A 20288-nucleotide genomic window follows, 5' to 3' on the forward strand; every position below is an offset into this window, starting at 1 on the left:
ATGAAATAACATGCATCTCAGGTTTGGGAAGCTTTTCAAGTAGAACAAAGAGAGCTAAATCTGTGATGAACATTGAATTTGCCTTCTCACATCACTTCACAAAGCCACTATATGCTCCAGGGGATATAATAAATTTATACTCAGGATTCAATTCGCCTGCTGTTTTCATCAGCATGGAATTCCCTATTTTATCTACAGTATAAGATGGAAATGACGGCATCACAAAGTACTATGAGAGAGGTCAACAATGTCAACAAATATGTATTAGATCACGGGTGTCAAACTTGCCGTGTCACTTGCCATCACATGACGTTTCATGACATTTTTCCCTGGGGTAGGCATGGCCTGCACTTGACTCAGCCAGCCAGCCAGTTTGATACCCCTGCATTATATGTAATAAAAATACAAATAGCAGCATAGTCTTGATATCTACTGGAAGATGTACGGTAGTTTCAAGTAAACCATGATGCTCTGAGATAGACTTTCAACTGCGAAATTTTAGAATAAGGAAAATTAGTCTTTCTACAGCTTCTTATTTGAGCTGTGGTTTATAACAGGTCTTATCCTGTACATACAGAACACTCACAAAGGAACAGAATAAAGAATAACCACCAAAAGGCAAGCCTTTTTTTCTTTCCTTTGTTAATTTTTTTTCAAATGAAAGAATAAAATCTGCATAGGGAAGAAAAAAGTTTTTCCAAAACAAGTGCTGGAAAATAAGCATACTCTCAATAAATAAGCACAGTATCTATTTATCTATCATTATTTTACAATACTATATATAATAACCAGAACCATAATTATACGTTGCATACCAAAAAAAACCCACCCCTTTACTTTTGTAAAATGTGGCTATCATGTCGTCTGACAACCAAGACCTGCAACTTGGAAAATAAGCTGGAAAGAGAGAAGAAGGGAGAGAATCCCTCTTGCTTCCTTGGAAAGAAAAGAAGAAGAAACCAAATGAAGCACTGCATCAAGTCACCCTTCCCCAAAGATTTCTTGAGCACAGGTTTGACCGATCTGGCAGACTCTTGCTGTGGTAGAAGTATATATAATCCATATAATATTTCCACCTTGAATGTTTTGCCCTTCTTTCTCCAACCAGGCTCTGAGCTCTATCAAATATTCATCTCCTCGCTTTCTAAATAATAGATCAATGTAATAACAGACAAAGTGCAGTTAATCACAGCTTTTCAAACCCCACACAAAAGCTGCCAGGAGATGGGCAGGGATAGATACTGCTGTAGGGGGTCCAGAGACCCAAGCCTGTCATCAGCCTGCAATGACAACACATACCAAGGGGAAAACAACCCCAAGCTTGGGTGCAGGGCTGTCCCCCGCACACAATGCAGCTGCAAGCTCCTTTGTGGGTTGGAGCCCAGCCACAGCTTTCCTCCCAATGGTGTCAAGGTGGACAGAAACACCCACTTAAGATGAAGAGCGTGAGAGAGAAAGGGGGGCAGGAAGCAAGTTGGGAAATATTCAGATTTATATAGAGTTTCAATCTACTGGCTTCCCTGTAACGAGGGACCAGAGTTCAATCCTTGGTACAAACATCCAGAATTATTGACCCATTGCAAAGTCCTGAAACAGTTAAGTTGAAAAGGTCAACAGAAGATTACAAAGACACTGTCAAGAAAGCTGACCTGTGCTGGTGAGCAGGGCTGCCTTGGGAACAAGAACTGGTGGCAGATGCATTGTCAGAAAAAAGTCGTCTGCTGAGGTAGAAAATACATTGTGCCTTTCTTGTAGCAACTGCAGTGCTTAAATTCAAATAGAGGTAAGACATTTAGCCTTTTTTCCCCTCTGCTATAGCATATCTCTCCCCCTCCCCCTATCCCTCTCTTTTTTTCTCTCTGAAACCGAACTGGAAAATGTATCTGTATTCCTGAAATGGTGTAAGTTTATTAACTGATGCCTCAGGAAAAGACAGTCCCTTGTCACTAAAATAAGTGTAATTCTTTTCCTAACTCGATTAAGAGGCTATTTTTATTTACTTTGACTTTTGACTCATTCGCAAACCAAAGCACAGGAGATAACCCTGCTGAGAGCAAGGACATAGTAAATGCTCTCAGGATTCAGAGCTTATGACTGAGAATTAAATGACAATTAAGAACACATACAACTAATTAGAACTGAAGAAAAGCCCAGAAGCATTTTGCCTTCTATCATACCATCTATCTCATTCTAATGACATTCATTACTAATAAGCAACAAAAGGAATGATTTTCCAATCGCACAGGTAAAATCAATTTGCCTCAGTTTATATCTAGACTTTTCCCTACTGTAATAAAAAATATATATACACATACTAAAGGTCTCCAACCTTTTTATTAATAAGATTAATGCAAAACATATCAAGCCACTAAAACATGGGTGTCAAACTTGCCGCATCACATTGCCATCATGTGACATTTTGCAATGTTTTTCCCATTCGCGAAGCTGAGGTGGGCGTGGACTATGCGTGACGCATCCAGCCCATGGGCTGCCAGTTTGATACTCCTGCACTAAAATATATATTAAATGTGTATGGCTTAACAGATTATTAAACCAAACATCTCCATCAGGTTTTGTTAGCCTTCAAGAAATCATCAATTTCTGGAACATCACTGTTATCAGATATGTGGATATGAAACTAAGAAATGTTTCTTAGCTTGTAGAATTTGTCCTGCTTTAAAATTACATTCAAAGTACAATGAAATGTTTATAACAAGTCCTGAACAACATCTCCCTAGCCTGACTAATTAAATGTCCTGACTAGAAAGCTTGGGTTCCAAAGCCTGCTTTTCTTCACTGTTTTTTATAGGTATAGCTCGATAATCTGAGATACACCATGTGAGTACTGCTGTGACCCACTAGTCAAGGAAGCAATGAAAAGATAGTGCAGTTCTCTCCATAATGAACAAAACAAATATTTACTCACTCACTCACTCACTCACTCATTTTACATGGTTACCCATTTGTCAAGCAACCCCAACCCTAACCCTAACCTTGTCTGATGTTGCTGGGTGGGCAGAGATAATCAGAAACAGACAATTTCTTAAATATCTTGGCCCTATGTTATGAAGGGTTTCATACAATAATCAACACTTGATTTGCAACTAGAAGCAGACCAATAAGCAATTCAGCACATGCAGTGATCAGTTGGATGATCATACCTTTATTCATCACAAACTAAGATGGAAAGGGAATAAAAATATTGGAAGCTAAAAGGAGCTTTACTGATGAAAACAACCGGACTGAATTAGTTTGGACAGAGAACCACATATACAGATGTGCTGAATGCATCATATACACAATTGCAGAGGATCAATATCTGGCACTGTCAGATTCAGAAGAAGCTTATAAATCAATATATTCTTCCAGAAACTGAACCCTATATACAGGATTAGGCAACAACAAAAACCTCAAGGTCACATCAGTTGCTTTTCTGCTGACAAGTATGTCCTTTACAGAGAGGGAAGATTTTCCTGATGCAGAATATAGAAATCAATCCAAATCTGTCAATCCTGGGAATCTTAAAACTTTCAGATCAACAGACTTTTGTCTCCCCCCCTCCCCTGCCCATCCCTGAGATCAGAATGCACCTGCTGTATTTATTCATTCGATTTAAATAGTCACCCGTATCTCACAAGTGACTCTGGGCAGCATATGATTAAAAGAATTACAGGAACGCAAAATAAATATGCATGGCACCAAGTAAAGCTGTTACTATGGATGTTAAGGAAACCAGTAAATGGGGTCCTTAATACACCTGGAAACCCAGGACATCCAACCAAGTCTTCATAGCCTTAAGAAAGACCAACAAGGTCAGGTCAGGGTCATCCTGATGTCTTGAAGAGAGACCACACCAGTGCCAGTCTTACAGGTGCAAATGGCAAAAGGCCAAAAGCACTTAACTGGTGGTATAATAAGTGAAAGAGACAAAAGAGCATATGTGATGCCATGGCCTCAAAAGAAAAGCAGCTTCATAATCATATGGCTTTGAGGAAACTGATCAGGAGACTGGCAAGACCGTTTTCTTGGGCGCCCTACTTGCTGCTGCCTCAGAAATATTCACAAGAGTTTGAGCGTGCCTTGGCCATCACAAGCAGGAGCAGACAGAGTGTGAGCTCTAGCTTCGGCCAGCATTAAAAGATTGGGCAGAAAGGAGGCTCGAGACTAATGCTGCTGCTTCATGAATAACTTACACTGAGTGATGCTTCATTCCTTGTTACCTTTAATGATGATGATGATGATGATAAACAACTTGAAAAAATCACCAGATACCAGGACTTGAGAATCGAACTGCAGAGACTCTGGCATAAACCAGTGCAGGTGGTTCCAGCGGTACTCGGCACACTGGGTACTGTGCCTAAAGACCTAGGCAAGTACTTAAAAACAATTGGCGCTGACAAGATCACCATTGGTCAGCTATAGAAGGCCACCTTACTGGGATCTGCTCGCATAATCTGCCAATACATCACACAGTCCTAAACGCTTGGGAAGTGTTTGACTAGGGATTTGTTTGATACGAAACCCAGCAGAGTTATCTCATTTGCTGTGTACACTGTAGTTTTTTGTGTGTAATAATAATAAAAATTGTTCTTGCTGTTAAATATGCAAATATAAAAGGTATATATAAAAGATATAAAAGACTAGAGAACCAAGTTCAGCGAAGCCTTCAATACTCTCTCCTCTCCCATACAAATTATCAACCTTATCGGTAGCTTCTATTTATAATAAAAGTTAAATATAGGAATGAGGAATAGAAAAAAAAGAAAGAATAGATTAGATGGCTAGATGTGGCATTATCTTTTCAACTCACAGGATTATTGCTTAATTTAAAAAATGCAAATTGTTTGTTGGCAGGTCTGCAGGTCGCTAGCATTGGAATGACATTCGTTGCAACAGAAATCAGAAGGGAAAAAATGGCAGACACCTCTGCGAGGAAATTCATAAAATGAAATCGTTAATTTGAACAGACCTTGGACATTTTAATATTATTGTTCATATAAAGAGGAGGAAAGGACCTTCAGAGGTTAGGATAAAAAATATTAAAAACGAGAGTGGTATTTAATTAAAAATAAAAGTAATAAAACTTTCTAATAAAATCCCTATTAAAGATTTTGCTTAAGAAGAGTATATTTTCTTTTTCTCTTCTTCCTCCATGGATGATGATGATATGATGATGACGATGACGACGATGATAGGAACTGTCAATGACCTATGTGATTTTTAAGGTTTTTCAAAAAAATTATTTATTTATATCCCACCTTTATTATTTTTTATAAATAACTCAATATATAATATTCATTCCTCCTATTTTTCCCACAACAATAATCCTAGGAGGTGGGTTGGACTGAGAGACAGTGACTGGCCAAAGGTCACCCAGCTAGCTTTCCTGTCTATGGTGAGCAGTGGTGGGATTCAATTTTTTTACTACCGGTTCTGTGGGCGTGGCTTGGTGGGCGTGGCACCAAGTATCCTGGAAGGATACTATAAAATCTCCAGTCAGAGGTGGTATTTGCTGGTTATCCGAACTAGTCAAAATTTCTGCTACCGGTTCTCCAACACTGGTCAGAACCTGCTGAATACCACCTCTGATGGTGAGGCTAGAACTCACATCATGCCTTAGCCACTAGACCAAACTGGCTGATTGAAAGGAAGAACATGACTCAGCCTTCTTTACCGTGTTTCTCCAACAATACGGCCTCCCCCAATAGAAAGTCCCAGCATGTTTTATGGGCATAAAATCAAATTAAGCCCCTCCCCCAAATTAAGGCCTATATTAAACATGCAAAATGAGGGGGAATGTTGGGGGGGCTTGCCGTTAAGAAGTACTATTGTTGCATACCCGGATATGGTGCTGCCTGCGTTGACTTTGGCGTTGGTGGGTCACTTCGTATCAGGAGACCTTCCGCCACCATTGCTTTCCCTTCTCTCCATGCTGCTGCAGCGTTTAGAGCAACGCCGCGGTGTTTGGCGTAGCCACGCACAGCCAGGCAGGGCTCCTCCCTGCAACCGGAGCTCAGCGGAGACACTCGGCTTCAGGCGCTCCTGTCGCCGCCTTCCCTTCGCCTTCAAAGGCAAAGCCAATTCTTTTAAAAACGACGCCCTACTACCGGTACGACAAAGCCTCCCCTGCCCGAGAGGGCAGCCCAACCCCATGTAGGGAGGCGAATCTCCCGGGGCCGCAGCGCAGGATTGGCCCACCCCGGGAGAAGCGCCCAGCCACCATCCCTGCCTGGTGCCGGGCAGAACACGAAGAGCTTCGCCTGGAGCGCCCAGCACAGCTGACAGGTGGGCCATCCTACCCGGGGGCGGAGCTCTCACCAAGGCAGCGAGCACCTCCCTGCCGGGCCCTCCCCTCCCCTTCTTCTATGAAAGTGATAGCACCCACCCATCCGTGGACAGGGAGGCAAGGCGATGGCCTGCGCCACATCCTCCTCCAAGCTGAGCCCTGAGTCAGTGCCTCTGCCCGATGCCGCTACAGCGTTTGGAGCTGCTGGTGTATTTGGAGATGCATGGGGATGGGGACGGGGTGGAAAGGGCGGGTGGCTTTGGGCTCTCTCTGCCGGACCCGCCGGCCAGGGAAGCAGAGCTGCCGTTGCCTCATCCCCCTGTCCGCGGATGGGTGGGCGCTATCACTGCCTCGGGCAGCCTCTCCCAGTGGCCCCTTCTGGTTCAGGCTGGAAGGACTTGGGAAGGAAGCCACGCTCGGGTCGACCCAGCTCTTTTGCTTGGCAGGCGGGTACGCACCCGCAGCTCACTTTCCCGGCTCTGCCCAGCCCACACGGCTCTGGCACGGCCCTGGCAGGATGAGGGGAGGGCCCAGCAGGGAGGTGCTCGCTGCCTTGGTGAGAGCTCCGCCCCCGGGCAGGATGGCCCACCTGTCAGCTGTGCTGGGCGCTCCAGGCAAAGCTCTTCGTGCTCTGCCCGGCTCCAGGCAGGGATGGTGGCTGGGCGCTTCTCCCAGGGTGGGCCGATCCTGTGCTGCGGCCCCGGGAGATTCGCCTCCCTACGTGGGGTTGGGCTGCCCTCTCGGGCAGGGGAGGCTTTGTCGTACTGGTAGTAGGGCATCATTTTTAAAAGAATTGGCTTTGTCTTCGAAGGCGAAGGGAAGGCAGTGACAGGAGCGCCTGAAGCTGAGTGTCTCCGCCGGGCTCCGGTTGCAGGGAGGACCCCTGGCTGGCTGTGTGTGACTGCGCCAAATGCCGCGGCATTGCTCTAAATGCTGCGGTAGCATGGGGAGAAGGGAAAGCAATGGTGGTGGAAGGTCTCCCGATACGAAGTGCCCCACCAATGCCGAGGTCAACATCCAAGCCGTCGCCGCCTGCCCACCCGAGGATGCAAGGGGGGGAATTAAGTTACCCCCGAAAAGACGGCCTAGCCATTTTTTGAGGGGTCAAAAAAAAATAAGGCCCGGCCCTATTTTGTGAGAAACACGGTAAGTTTCCCACAGTTCTTCTAGATCATGAACAGTCAAGGTCAGGCTCAGAAATATTCAGAATCTTTCAGAAATTAACTTGATCATTTGAAACCAGCCACTTGCAACATATCTAAACATTCTACTATGACATATAGATTCATCTACTTGCTTTTGTTTTTGCCATGTATGTGTAACTTTGAATCCTGTTTTTTTTTGCCAAATACAAGTGTTTGGGTCTTTGATGCACTAATTTTAATTCTATGCTTCTTATTGTAACATACAATCTAGCATTTGCTCAAACCCTTAGGTAGATATGAAAGTGAAACAGAAAATGTAGGTTGGTTGATTTAGAGAAAGTACTGTATATAATAAAGTATGTTGGCATGAAAAAAACAAGAAAGTCCAGTTGCCTCCTGAAAAAGTACCTCTGGGACAACTGTGACCTGGATGAGTGAGAATCTCTACAGACTGTTGGCATGAATTAGACATAAAAGTGTATATACTTTTCTATGCAGATAATGCTCTGCTGTTGACTGAGAATTTGAATGATCTGCAGTGAATATTAGACTGTATTATACCAAATACCCTAACAAATTACCAAAATATTGTAAAATATCTGTACATTTTGGTAGAGAAAATATCTAACTGACAAGACTGTTAGCTTACACCTTAATAATAGTTTGTCTTCAACTACAACCCATTTGTGTAATAAAGAAAGTCAGAAGTTCCTACATAAAATAAAAATAAGGGAAGGTAAGGGACTTCATTGATGGTATGAAGAAATAATTCCCCCAGTTAAGGTAGAGTAGTAAAGTACTACTGTACATTGTGATTCAATTAATTAAAAAGGAAGGAAAAGGAAAATATCCATTTCCATTCTATCTACATTTGTTTCAAATTTTTACGCTGCATTCATATTAAAGGCCTTTTCATTGTTTATTTATTTTATTTATATAGTTGTCCATCTCACATAAATGAGCGCACAAAATTAGAACAGACAAGTTCACCAAACATAACCCCCACACACAAATAAATCATTGACCACGCCTGCAATACTGCATCTATATTTGGTCACCACAATTTTAATGAGAAGATGAGACACTAGAAAGGGTGCAGAGAAGAGCAAAATGATGATTAGGGGATTAGAGACTAAAACTTATCAGGAACAGTTGCAGGAACTGGGTAATGTCTAGCCTAGTGAAAAGAAGACTAGAGGAGACATGATAGTAGTGTTCTAATATTTGAAAGGCTACCATAAAGATGAGTCAACCTATTTTCCAAAGCACCAGAAAGCAAGACAAGAAGCAATGAATGGAAACTAATGAAGGAGAGAAGCAACCTAGAACTAACGAAAAATTTCCTAACAGTGAGGATAATTAACCAGTGGAATGCCTTACCTTCAGAGGTTGTGGGTGTTTCATCATTATCATCATTAAAATGCTTCACCATTTTAAGAAGAGACTGGATAGCTACTTGTCTGAAATGGTATAGGGTTCTCCTGCTCGAGCAGGGGGCTGGACTAGAAGACCTCCAAGGTCCTTCCAACTCTGTTATTCTATGTTGAATAGCGGAGTCCATCTACCGCTGATCCAATGCCTGGGAATCAGCCAGGTCTTCAATGCCTTGTGAAAGGCTGATGGGATTGGAGTGTTCCCTTCCTTCTGCTGCTCCGTAGAGCAGATGTTGCCACTTGAGAAGGCATGATTTCATAATCCAGCAAGATGCCATTGCTTAATGGAAGGGACCTGGGCATGCCCTTGCTGATAGATTTGATGGGGCAGTCAGGAAAGAGAAAGGTGTTCCTCTAAGTAGCTGGTCCTATACCATGGAGGGTGTTATAATATTTGAATTGTACTTGGAAGTCCACTGTGAGCCAAAGCAGCAATGTTACATGAGCACAACAAGAAATGCAAAAATTGCCCACACCATTGCAGCATTCAATAAACATCTAATGAAACTATTGCTGATCACAATTTTTATGAATGTATAATCACAACATCAGTTGTAATCTGTTATCAGATGCTTGGCAACCTAAAACCAGATTACACAGGATGACCATCATGCTTAATATGGTCCATAATCTATGTCCTTGGGTTTAGTATTTTTTGCATCACTGTTTAACAAGGAAACAGGATGACAGACTGCACATCAGCAGGACATTTTCCAGTCTTTCAAATTGCAATTATATTATATTATATTCCTCAGCGAAGGTGACAAGAAAAGTTAGTATAGGTATCATTACACACTTCCAACTGCATTGGGGCAAAGAATGCAATGTGGATCTTATATCACTTAATGTTATAACCATTTGAAGTAGGAGCTTTTTTGTTCTCAGAGGTTTCATTGTATGTGTTATTTCTTGGAGCTAAAGAGGCATTTTAATTATTTATATGGTATAATCATTACTTTACAGCTTACTTCAGATGTCATGACTAAGATGGGAATCTGTATTTTACTCCACATAAGAGACAAAGTCCACTGATTTCAAAGCTGTCCAAGTAAGTCAGTTGTTTCTGTACATGCACTAGCAATTTTTTTTTTTACATATACGATACTGTTTCTGTCAGTAATCCTGGCATACACAATTTTTGTTGATCTCAGAGCACTAGTGTAATTATAATACATTCTCCATTATGGTTTCAAAGGCATTTGTGAAGGATATAAAAGGATCTTGGTGTATGTTTGTTTTTGCAATTACTTTACATTGGTTTTGAAGGGCTCCAGAGCAGACAGAAAAAGAGAGTAAATCTGAGCTAAAATATTACTTACATTTGATTGACAAATTGCTCAAAGGTATTCATTACATACTGTATGTTTGTGAAGACCGTGCTATTAAAAAACCAACAGTGTCAGATATTTGTAAAATAAAGACTAACTGAAGAAATGTGAATTGCAGTGCAACTAAAATGTTAGCAGTAAAACAGAAACTTGGCAAGAAAATTGGAAAATGGCGAGGCAACACAACTCAGTGTAGCGGCGATGAAGTGGCATCTTTAGCAATTGTCATGTGGTCTTATTCCATCCAACATGGAAATAAGATCAGCAACTAACACAACAGCATAGCACATAAACACAAGCGTCAAAGCCGGTGATTTCATAAATGCCATAAGACAGCTAACAAACAAAGCCTCGTTGAAGGTTTAAGGAAGCTATTCAAGAAAATATTAAATGCACTAATCTACAAAAAAAAAAATCACTAATAAAACCTATGAAAAAGTAAATGACATTAAAAGCAGTCAAAAGAAAAACTAAAAAAAAAAACCTCCTGCTAAAGTCTATGGAAACACTGAACTGGAGGTCACTCAAATGACAGTAAAGGAACTGATCCCTCAAACTGGTCGCTTACCCAGGTCAGTCTATCCTCTCTAAGAACTAGTGAAGGTAGGGCATGGAGAATGAAAGGCATTGAAAAGATTGTCGTATGATTTCACAACCAGAAACAATTCAATAGCAGGTAGGCTGTAATGTTTTTCATGTCACTATTCAGGGATTAAAATTAGTGGAAAATTAATTTTCCACTAAAAATTAGTGGAAAAGAACATGTGATTCCTTCTTTTGCTTTGCAGCAAATGGACTTCAATACACTTGTGGACTGTCTTTGAAAGAAAATTAGGAAAACTCAGTATCATCCTTGTTTCCCAATATTTCAGTTCAATTCAAGGATTCTGACTTGTTGTAACAAATGCAGAATTTAGTCCCATGCTATAACTCTCAGGTTCCTTGCAACAATAAGATCATTATTTTGATTTAAATAGAACCAGAAACCCATAAAATAGCCAGTTTCAGTATCAAGTATGTATTCTCAGTCAGTGATAAGCCCTTACACCTTCTTCTATGAAAGTTGCTATACTTGATTACCACTGTAAGGAATATTTAGACAACATAAATTATGTCTGTGGTAAAAATTCTGTAGGCAGATCACTCTTTTAATTTCCAAAAAACATTTGTCATGCAAGTTGTTTATTAGATTTTCAAATTGAATAATTCTTGTTTTATATGAACCAATCACCAGGATTATGGTTTTGTTTTGTTTTTTAAAAAACGAAAATATATACTGTAAACCTCTGGTTTAAATTCTCAAATGTTGATACAAATTATCCGCTGAAATTTTTATCTGCATAAATCCGATCATTCTAAAATGTGTATTTCATAGGAAAGTCTTGCTAAAAAAGTGAAAAGTTTAGCTTTGTTTTCATTTTCATTTTCCACAGATGAGGGATGGACACAGCAGTCTTTCTGCTTTGCTGCCAGATCAACAGATTCCTCTCCCTTCATTTTCTTTGCCATCTCAATTTCAGAGCTATGATAAATCAAGACCCTTGGCCAGTAATTTAGACAAAAAATGTCTTTTGCTTACCAAGTAAGCAATCAAGAATTCAAAGATAAGAGTGATCTACGTCATAATGTCATAATTTAAAGATATTAAAATCAGTGGTAGGATTTGAATAACTTAACAACTGGTTCTCTGGCTGGGTAGGTGTGGCCAGTTGGTCATGTGACTGGGTGGGTGAGGTCACTCATCACACCCAGCCCTGCCTCCCAGATACTCACCTCAAAGGCAGAGGTAGTTGGGGCTAATCCCGCCACTGGCCAACCTCACCCCATCCATTTTTCAGGCCAATTTCAGGGTGTTTTTTGAGCTGTTTTTGGCCTGAAAACAGCCCCAAATGGCTGAAAAATGAGTGGAGGCAAGGCCAGCCAGTGGTGAGATTTCCCGGTTCACCAAACTACACAGACTCTTAACTACTGGTTCTCCTGAACTGGTGCAAACTGGCAGCAACCCACCTCTGATTAAAATCCAACTAAACTGGAAACTAGAGGTTGAAAGAGGCACGAAATTCAAGCAACTAAAATTGTGTTTCAGATCTATTTAAGAACAGCTACCAATTTAAGCATCCCTGGGTGCTTTGTCAGATAGTCAAACTTCTAGTGATTGTTTCTCCATGAATATTGCAAACCATACAGAGCATCAAAGAAGACAGCAACATTAATATCTGACCATTTCAGCAGATAATTTGCTCTGCCAAGAACTAAAGGAAAAGAAAAGCAATGGTATTAAGAACCCAAGAAATTGACTTACGATGAGTAAGACCATGGTTTTAATTAACTTGGTTTATGCTGATTGGTTGCAGTTCATCAGAATTTTAAACAAAAACTCCTTTTCAGATATTCCTGATATACCAAGAATTCAACCTGGACTTTCTATTTTACAGCATAAACTTTGCCACTTAGCTATGGGGCTTTGGGACAAAGGCTGAATCCTCTGAACATGTTAAAAAGAGAGAGAGAGAGACAGACAGAGATATTCACTGAACTGTAATACAAAATATATTTGTATTGATCAGCTTGTACTGCTTTGAAGAATGGCAATGTTACTCTCAGAACAAAGTAAGAATTAAGCAATTCTAACAGTACTTCCCTGGCTTGTTCATTTTCCCCCCACAATTGTTGTAGCAGCACTCACATTGTCAGTGTAGTATTGACAAAAGAAGACCTTTTGGTCTTTAAGATTCACTCAATGCAGTTTAGAAGACACTAAGGTGATGCAGCTATTGCTCTTCAATCCTGCAAAGGTTTGGACTGTAGTAAGCAGCAGAATAGCGAAAAGGTGAAAAGATTCTGTTGACTTAGGTATATGTGCTATTACAATTCTTTGAAAACTTTGTTAGAGAAAGTATGCATCAAGTAAATAATACCTTGGGCATTCATGTATAAATCAGTACATATCATCTCTGACAATTACTAAGAATAATTGCATTTTGAGACTAGGAATTTTATGTAAGTATGAAACCTGATTCACATTCTTCTCATCATAATCCAATATCCTTACCATACTAAGACTATCCTGCATTGCACAATGCCATACCTCCACCCCCCAAAAAGGAAGACACTCTAGTCTGATTGTAGATTATGCATATACTTTAGAAAAGGTCAATACCATTATCTCAGAATACAACATTTTTAGAAAAGCTCTTGCGATAAAATATGTAGAACATCCTTTTCTTGAATCTATACTTGAGGGTTTAAATCATAGGAAAGATTTCTGTCTATGATTCAATAAATCTACTTGCAGTTAGAATCAAGATGCCAGTTTAGTTGAAGCTACTGTGTGTTGCTTTAAAGCAGATAGCTGCATATCTTCAAAATGGATTGTTTATGTTCTTAACATGTATATTATGTTATTAACAACAGTGAAGGAGATTTCCTTGGCACTTCAAAGCACTGCACATTTTATAATTCATAGGTACCTGTAATATCTGTTTGATCATCATCAGTTTCTACCGCTGCTGCGGCTGCTCTGTTTTTCTTCTCCAACTCTTTCATTTCAGGCACGTAGAAGTCCCCTTGACGTGCAAGGGGGCATATAAAATAGATTTTATTTCCTTTGTAGATCTCCAGTCTAGGATGGGCGCATAGTTTCCGGTCCTAAAATAGATAAGGCACATAGCATTAAAGATATATTTTTCTCTACCACTGTGTTACAAATAGTAAATGCATCCCTGAACACTCTGTCCAGATGAGGAATTGCCAGGTTGTCGTTTCTTGGTATTCCAGGGTGATGTTCCCATCTTTAACATGAATGCTATGATATATTCAGCCAATCCAATGTTCTTTATCATTTTCAGACACCATGAGATCAAATTTATAAGTGGTTCAGCATCTTGTGAAAATGGGAAAGGGCTTTAAGGCTCTGAAATAAAACATATAACCAATTGCAAAGCATTGAGAGTGCTTAGCAGATCAATGAACTCCTTCGAGGAGCTGATCCATATTTCGTTGTGCTAAATTATACAGCCCCTGCTTTGAGCACCATTTCCAAATGGTGTGAGATTCATTTCAGAGAGACCATATGACATACGGCAGTGGTTAAAAAAAAAATCTGAGAAAGATTTCAGTCTGATTCCACTTCTAAATTATTGTAAGAAAGGCGTCATTCATTAAAGTTTCTGCATTTTCTCTTCCTGGTTTATCTATAAGCTTACTCCAAGCTCAGCAGCTTTTGGAAAAGGCCAAACGTTAAATGGCAGAGAATTATATTTTTCATATAGAAAGACCATCGAGTCCTGATATATTGTGGAAGGAGAGGAGAGAGGAGGGCAGGGAGGGGAGGAGATCTGAGATTCTTGAGAAAAAATAATATATGTAGCTCAGGAGTCCTAGATACTCTCTGAGGCTGCTTGTTTGCTTGCAGACATTTCCTTATCCAGCTAGGTAAGATGCCCAATCCTTCCACTGTGAAATCCTTGGGAGAGACATCCAGAAGGACTTGGTTATTCTTTACTCACTGAAAGTGCTAATCGAGTTTGTACATTTGGGTAAATAAAACATGAATTAATCTAGGTAAAAATATCTTAATCATTTTCACTGTCAGCTAACCTACTAAAATTATCATACACTGATTGTTGGGAGGGCATTATATTAATAATCTAAAGCACTTTAATTTATTTTCTAATACAGTACAATCACAACAAAACAGACTACCATCTGTGAATGGAATATAATGTCATAGGGTCCCGCTGACTCCTCCCTGAAAAGTAGGCACAGTCATTTCATTAATTTATGTAAGGTCTTTCAGCAAGAGACATTGTGCAGTCAGTCACTTCTTTGAGCCTAATGCAGTTAGCTGTATTTTCAGCACTTTCACTTCAAAGTCCTTTGGGTTTCTTCACACAACATCCCTGGCTTGTTTTACAATCCCAAAGGAAGCATTTCTAGAAGGACAGCAGCAACTCCTGCCCTTTGAATGATACATTAATATTCATAGGCATACAGTAGTTGACAAATATGGTACTGCCACTACTGTCCAGTTCTCCTCATACATTTGTATGCCAGATGATAGGTATATTGCCCACTCCTGCTCCCCGTTCCCTTCCTATTCCCACCCCAAAACTATTGTTGCACTATTCTTAATTTTATGTTCACATAAATGAAGAAAAAAAAACAGCCACAATATGTACCATCTATGTCAACAAAGACTGTCATTTTACACAGGCTGTGTCCAATCTTTAATCTAGTTTCTGAAATACAAATTACACTAAACTTCCTCAACCATCTATCACCCTTGAACTGTAGAGAATAAAACTGCCAAAATTCCAAGCCAGTATGGTCATTTTGGAAATCCTGGAACATATGCCAAAGGGTTAGGGTTAGGGTTTTGGTCTTCCCCACCAGCGATCAACACCCAAATGAGCATACATTAACACCAAGATTAACACCAGACCAACAATTAAGAAGTAAACAGTACCCCAATCAAGGAATGCCAAACAAGCCAACAGAAAACAGCCCTCCAAGACCACTTCCACTAACATTGACAGGAAAGCCACTGGAATATAAATTGAGAGCAAACTTCATTCCCTACTAGCACTCATGATTTTGCTTACTTTGGGTAATGAAAAGTCTGCAAGAAAACAACCAAGCTCAGTGATCCCTGTTTTCAACCATGAGCTATAACTTCTCCTTTACTGAACTCACACTGAAAATATAAGCTGCTAAAAATCATGGCTCTCAATGCCACATATCATAGTATCTTCTGAACTGGCCCAGGGGGTTAGAAATAGGGGCACTGCTCTTTGATAGTTCTCCTTCTCTCATCTGAGGTTAGTTCATTCAGTGTTGATAAGGAAAGAGAAAGCCAAGCTTTGGGACTCTGGTTTGCAAGGTGCCTCAGGGCTTGACCCTTTTTTCTCTATTCCTATTTAAAATCTATATGAAACTGCAAGGTCGAGTCATGTGCTGGCATGGGTTGTATCTAGCAGCATAATCACAATATCACTGATACCTGAAGTGCACTTAATTCCAGTAAATTTCTGAGTGCAATTCCAGTTTCTAGTTTATTACCTACGTGGCACAAGGCTAAGATACTTGATGGATTGCCTGTGTCTGATGGCTTCTGCTTATTCCACCAGGACCAGAAGGGTAAGTATGCTCCAGATGCCTTCCATGAAAACAGAGCCACTTTACAGAACTTAGAACCAATATTTCTTTGTTGTGGCACCTGACCCATAATCTTTGGATGGCCACATATCCGTTCTGGAAGGCTTTAAAAATCTGCCTTTTCCCTCAGTTTTTAGGGATAGATGGTTTGCATTTTTATCCTGTGCTGACCGGGTCCGTTTTTTTAACCTAGTATCTTTTATTGTTTTTTTAAATTGTTTTTATCTGTATATTTCTATTTTTATGCTTGCTAGCTACACTGAGTTATCTAATTAGAATGGGCCGTTGTATAAACTCATATCAAAGATTAATAACTTCCTATGGTCAGCATTGTTTAATGTGTTCTTTTTTACTTTGCTTACTTTTAATGTTGATTTTGTTTTCAAATAATAAGCCATCCTCAATTTTTGGGACAAAGTGAATCATATAAAAACAAACTGTGAGCAAAGATGGAATGTTTATACTTTCAAATATATTTTCTTCACCAGCTGACGAACATAACCCTTGATAATATTTTGTTCTGTTCTTCAGCTTTTAAAACATGTTCATGCTAGGAATCAAGTCCTTATTTTTCTCTTCTCTTCTCTTTTCTTTCTTTTTTTTTGGCAACTCTGGAAAATGGATGTTATGACCCCATTCTCAATGCACTCAGCAGTGTTGATCCAAGAGAATGCCAGCTAGTGCTTCTAGCAGGAACTTGCCAGTGATGAAGTCCCTGCTTTCAGCATGAAGAAACAACTCCTATGAGCTGTTTCTTGCTCAAAGCTTCTGCAAGTTATTAGTTCTGAAAACACAGATAAAAAAGGTTATTTCTATGATTTTTGTTAGCCACCCATAGTCGCACTTTTAAGAAGAGCAGCCATATAATTCTATTAAGTAAGTTAGGTAAGTGGGGAGGAAATGGCTATAATCGATTATACCTTGTTTTTCCTCTACCTATGTGTTTAGACAGTGTTTCAAATTTTAACAGCGTTCTTGGTTTTATTAGCAATGCCACACTTCTACCTGTTGCCCACTAAATAAGGAGAGGGGATTGGATGGCAAAAATGTGAATTAAAAAGAATCCTGAAACACAGAAGATCAAAGAAGGTAGGCTGTAATATACAGGGAATGGACTTTGCATTGAATTAACATCTGGCTGTTTAATGAACACCCACACCCTTCCCACTACCATCTGCATGGCTCTGAATGCATTATCATTTGCACAAAATGTACATCTGAGGATTGTTGGTGAGTTTCCTTATGAAAAAGCAAAGAGGTGGGAAGGAAGATTAGTTTCTCCTAAATAAATAGCAGAGTGTGGCAGACTTGTTGTCCTCAAATAGCCTCTACTGATCATAGTTCAACCAGTATGCTAGATATAACATGCTTCTAGTCAAAAACCACGAGAAGCAAATTTTCCAATACACGAAGTCCAGAGTTAGCTGTGCAGAGTTTTGAATTAGCAGTAGAAGGATGTGAAAATGAAAAGAAAAATAAATTAAATTGCTTTTTTTTTTTACCATGTCTCAGTAGAAGGAACAAATAACTTAATGTTTCTAAATAAATGAATGGCTGATAACCATTCAAAGCAGCCATTTTTGGGATAGCCTTCTCAGTATTCATAGTGTCTTCCCTCTTCGTCTCTTGCTGTCACTTTGTTTTCTGCAATGATGGCAGTACAGTCAGCTCGAGTTTCATCCATCATAAGGCTGCATATGTAATAAAAAGAACCAACTTCTTTTTCACTTGTAGGGGAGCCAATTTATTTCAATTTCCAGAGACAGGAACAGCATCTTTGACCTCTGCTGTCTGGAAGAAGTGGACCTACCTTCTTGCAAACAACCACTTAAATGCCTCCTATTGAGATTTCCCTATCATATAATGCCTGTAATCCTTCCTGAAGAATTGCATGAAGAATTAAATTAAGACCTTTGAAGTGCACAAAGTTGGGAAAGTCTAGTGTAAAGGTTTGAGTTAGACATCACTCCTTCTTGCGAGGCATGTGGGAGACACTTTTGACATGATGGGATCATACATTTTTGCATCGTCCCTTGAGCTTCTCGAAGTCGTTTCAAAATATAGAGAACCAATTTTATTGGGAACTCAACATGTGTAGATTTTATAAGTACTACTCTTTTTTAAATAAAAAAAAAAGTATGTACATTTAATGTTATCAGGTGAATGATCCTGCAAATCAGTAGATACCAACTGACTGCCTATCAAAGAGCAGAAGCTCATTTAATGTTCCTTGGGGAAACTGAGAGCAGCAGATGATGCAAATTGGTGGGGCCACATTGCATGTTTGAGCAGGACTGAAGATTTTTTTTTAAGGGGAATTGCCTTTTTTAATCTAGTTAACTTATTTTAGAGAATGCATTATAGGTTTTATGGCAGAAAACTGTGTTGCTGATTTTGCTATCCTGGACCTCTAGAGATAACACACACACACACGCACACAGGCCCAGGACTACATTTAGCCCTGGAACTGTAGGTTGCTCATTTATGCTATGATACATGGATTTACTCAGTCTATTTACAATTCCTTTGTCTAAATGCAGTTTTTCACTCAATTGCTTAAATGCCTTTTTTTCTCAGACACATCCACACACATTATTAAAAGTATTTATGCAATATTAGTCAGCAATCAGCAACCCAATGCCTACACGTATTCCCTGATAATTCTATATATCCCAATGAGCCTTTTCCTTATTTACTGATAAATTACAGCAGTGTAACTTGCTACTGAAATCGGACAGGTAAATATCTAAACTGTATTAAATAATGTTCTATCTAGGGTAAATACAGATAGCCCTTGACTTACAACAGTTCATTTAGTGACCATTCAAAGTTCCAATGGGACTGAATAAAGTGACTTATGATGATTTTTCGTTACAACCTTTGCAGCATCCCCCATGGTCATGTGATCAAAATTCAGATGGTTAGCAACTGGTTCATATTTATGACAGTTGCTGTGTCCTGGGGTCGTGTGATCACCTTTTGTGATCTTCTGGTAAGCAAAGTCAGTGGTGAAACCGGATTCACAACAACTGGGTTACTAATGTAATAACTTCAGTGACTCATTTAACAACTGTGGCAAGAAATGTCTAAAATGGGGCAAAACTCTCTTAACAAATGTCTCACTTAACAACAGAAAATTGTAGTCATAACTCAAGGACTATTGTACACTGATATTTTTATGTCTTCCCATTTGTTTAGGTTTGTCAAAGTTACTTTCACTGTTACTACCCTCCTCAAAAGAATCCAGCTCTGATACTTTAGTACTTCATGCAAGCTTTACCTTGAATGACCCTTAGCTATTAAATCACTGCCTCATCATTACTTAAAACACAAAATTTCTTAAAAGTGGACTGTAAAAATGGATACCAGTTCATAACTATTTTTACGAAAGCAACCACACAATGTCACTTAAATTTAAACAAAATATTTTCAAGTATGGCTAAACTAATCAATTTTAAAAAGTAATCATTATATGATAGAACTGTGTACACTACAAACACATCTATAGCATTGCACATTTGTAAAGAGAGAAGCTGATTAGGCAGAAACTAACAAGCCAAACAAAACCACTGTCTGAACACAGATGTATTTCAATCTCAACGCTGGGAAGAAAATGGCCAAAAACACATTGATTTGAAAGGACAGAACAAAAACCGCTTAAGAATTAAATTATTCAGGAAAAGGAGGGAGGGAGAGGGGGGACACACAAACAGAGAGAGAAAATGGAATAGGAACACATCACACCAGAAGTGTAAAAAACTGTAAATTAAAATATACTTTAAAGTAAAATAAAACACTGTGTTTTAGTGATAAGAAGCAAACCTTCCCATTCACTATTGTTCAGATTTACACAAAGAAAATAGATGCGCTCTGCAGAGAAGTCTGCCTCAATCTAATTATTAAAATCAAGATTTGACTGATTCTTCTTTCCATTGGCTCC

General features: G+C 39.5%; 1 protein-coding gene across 1 annotated transcript in view; it reads right to left on the minus strand.

Moving 5' to 3' along the window:
* TEX264 (testis expressed 264, ER-phagy receptor) overlaps positions 1–20288 on the minus strand; it is a 170779-nt gene that overhangs the window by 42235 nt on the left and 108256 nt on the right. Inside the window, exon 5 of the mRNA XM_026673262.2 lies at positions 13663–13840. Within this exon, the coding sequence (XP_026529047.1) occupies positions 13663–13840 (178 nt within the window). The remainder of the gene's footprint in view (positions 1–13662; positions 13841–20288) is intronic.

Source organism: Notechis scutatus, chromosome 2 (genome assembly GCF_049901735.1).
Source record: "Notechis scutatus isolate UNSWTSFEM ecotype Mainland chromosome 2, rNotScu1.2, whole genome shotgun sequence".
Classification (NCBI taxonomy): Eukaryota; Metazoa; Chordata; class Lepidosauria; order Squamata; family Elapidae; genus Notechis; species Notechis scutatus.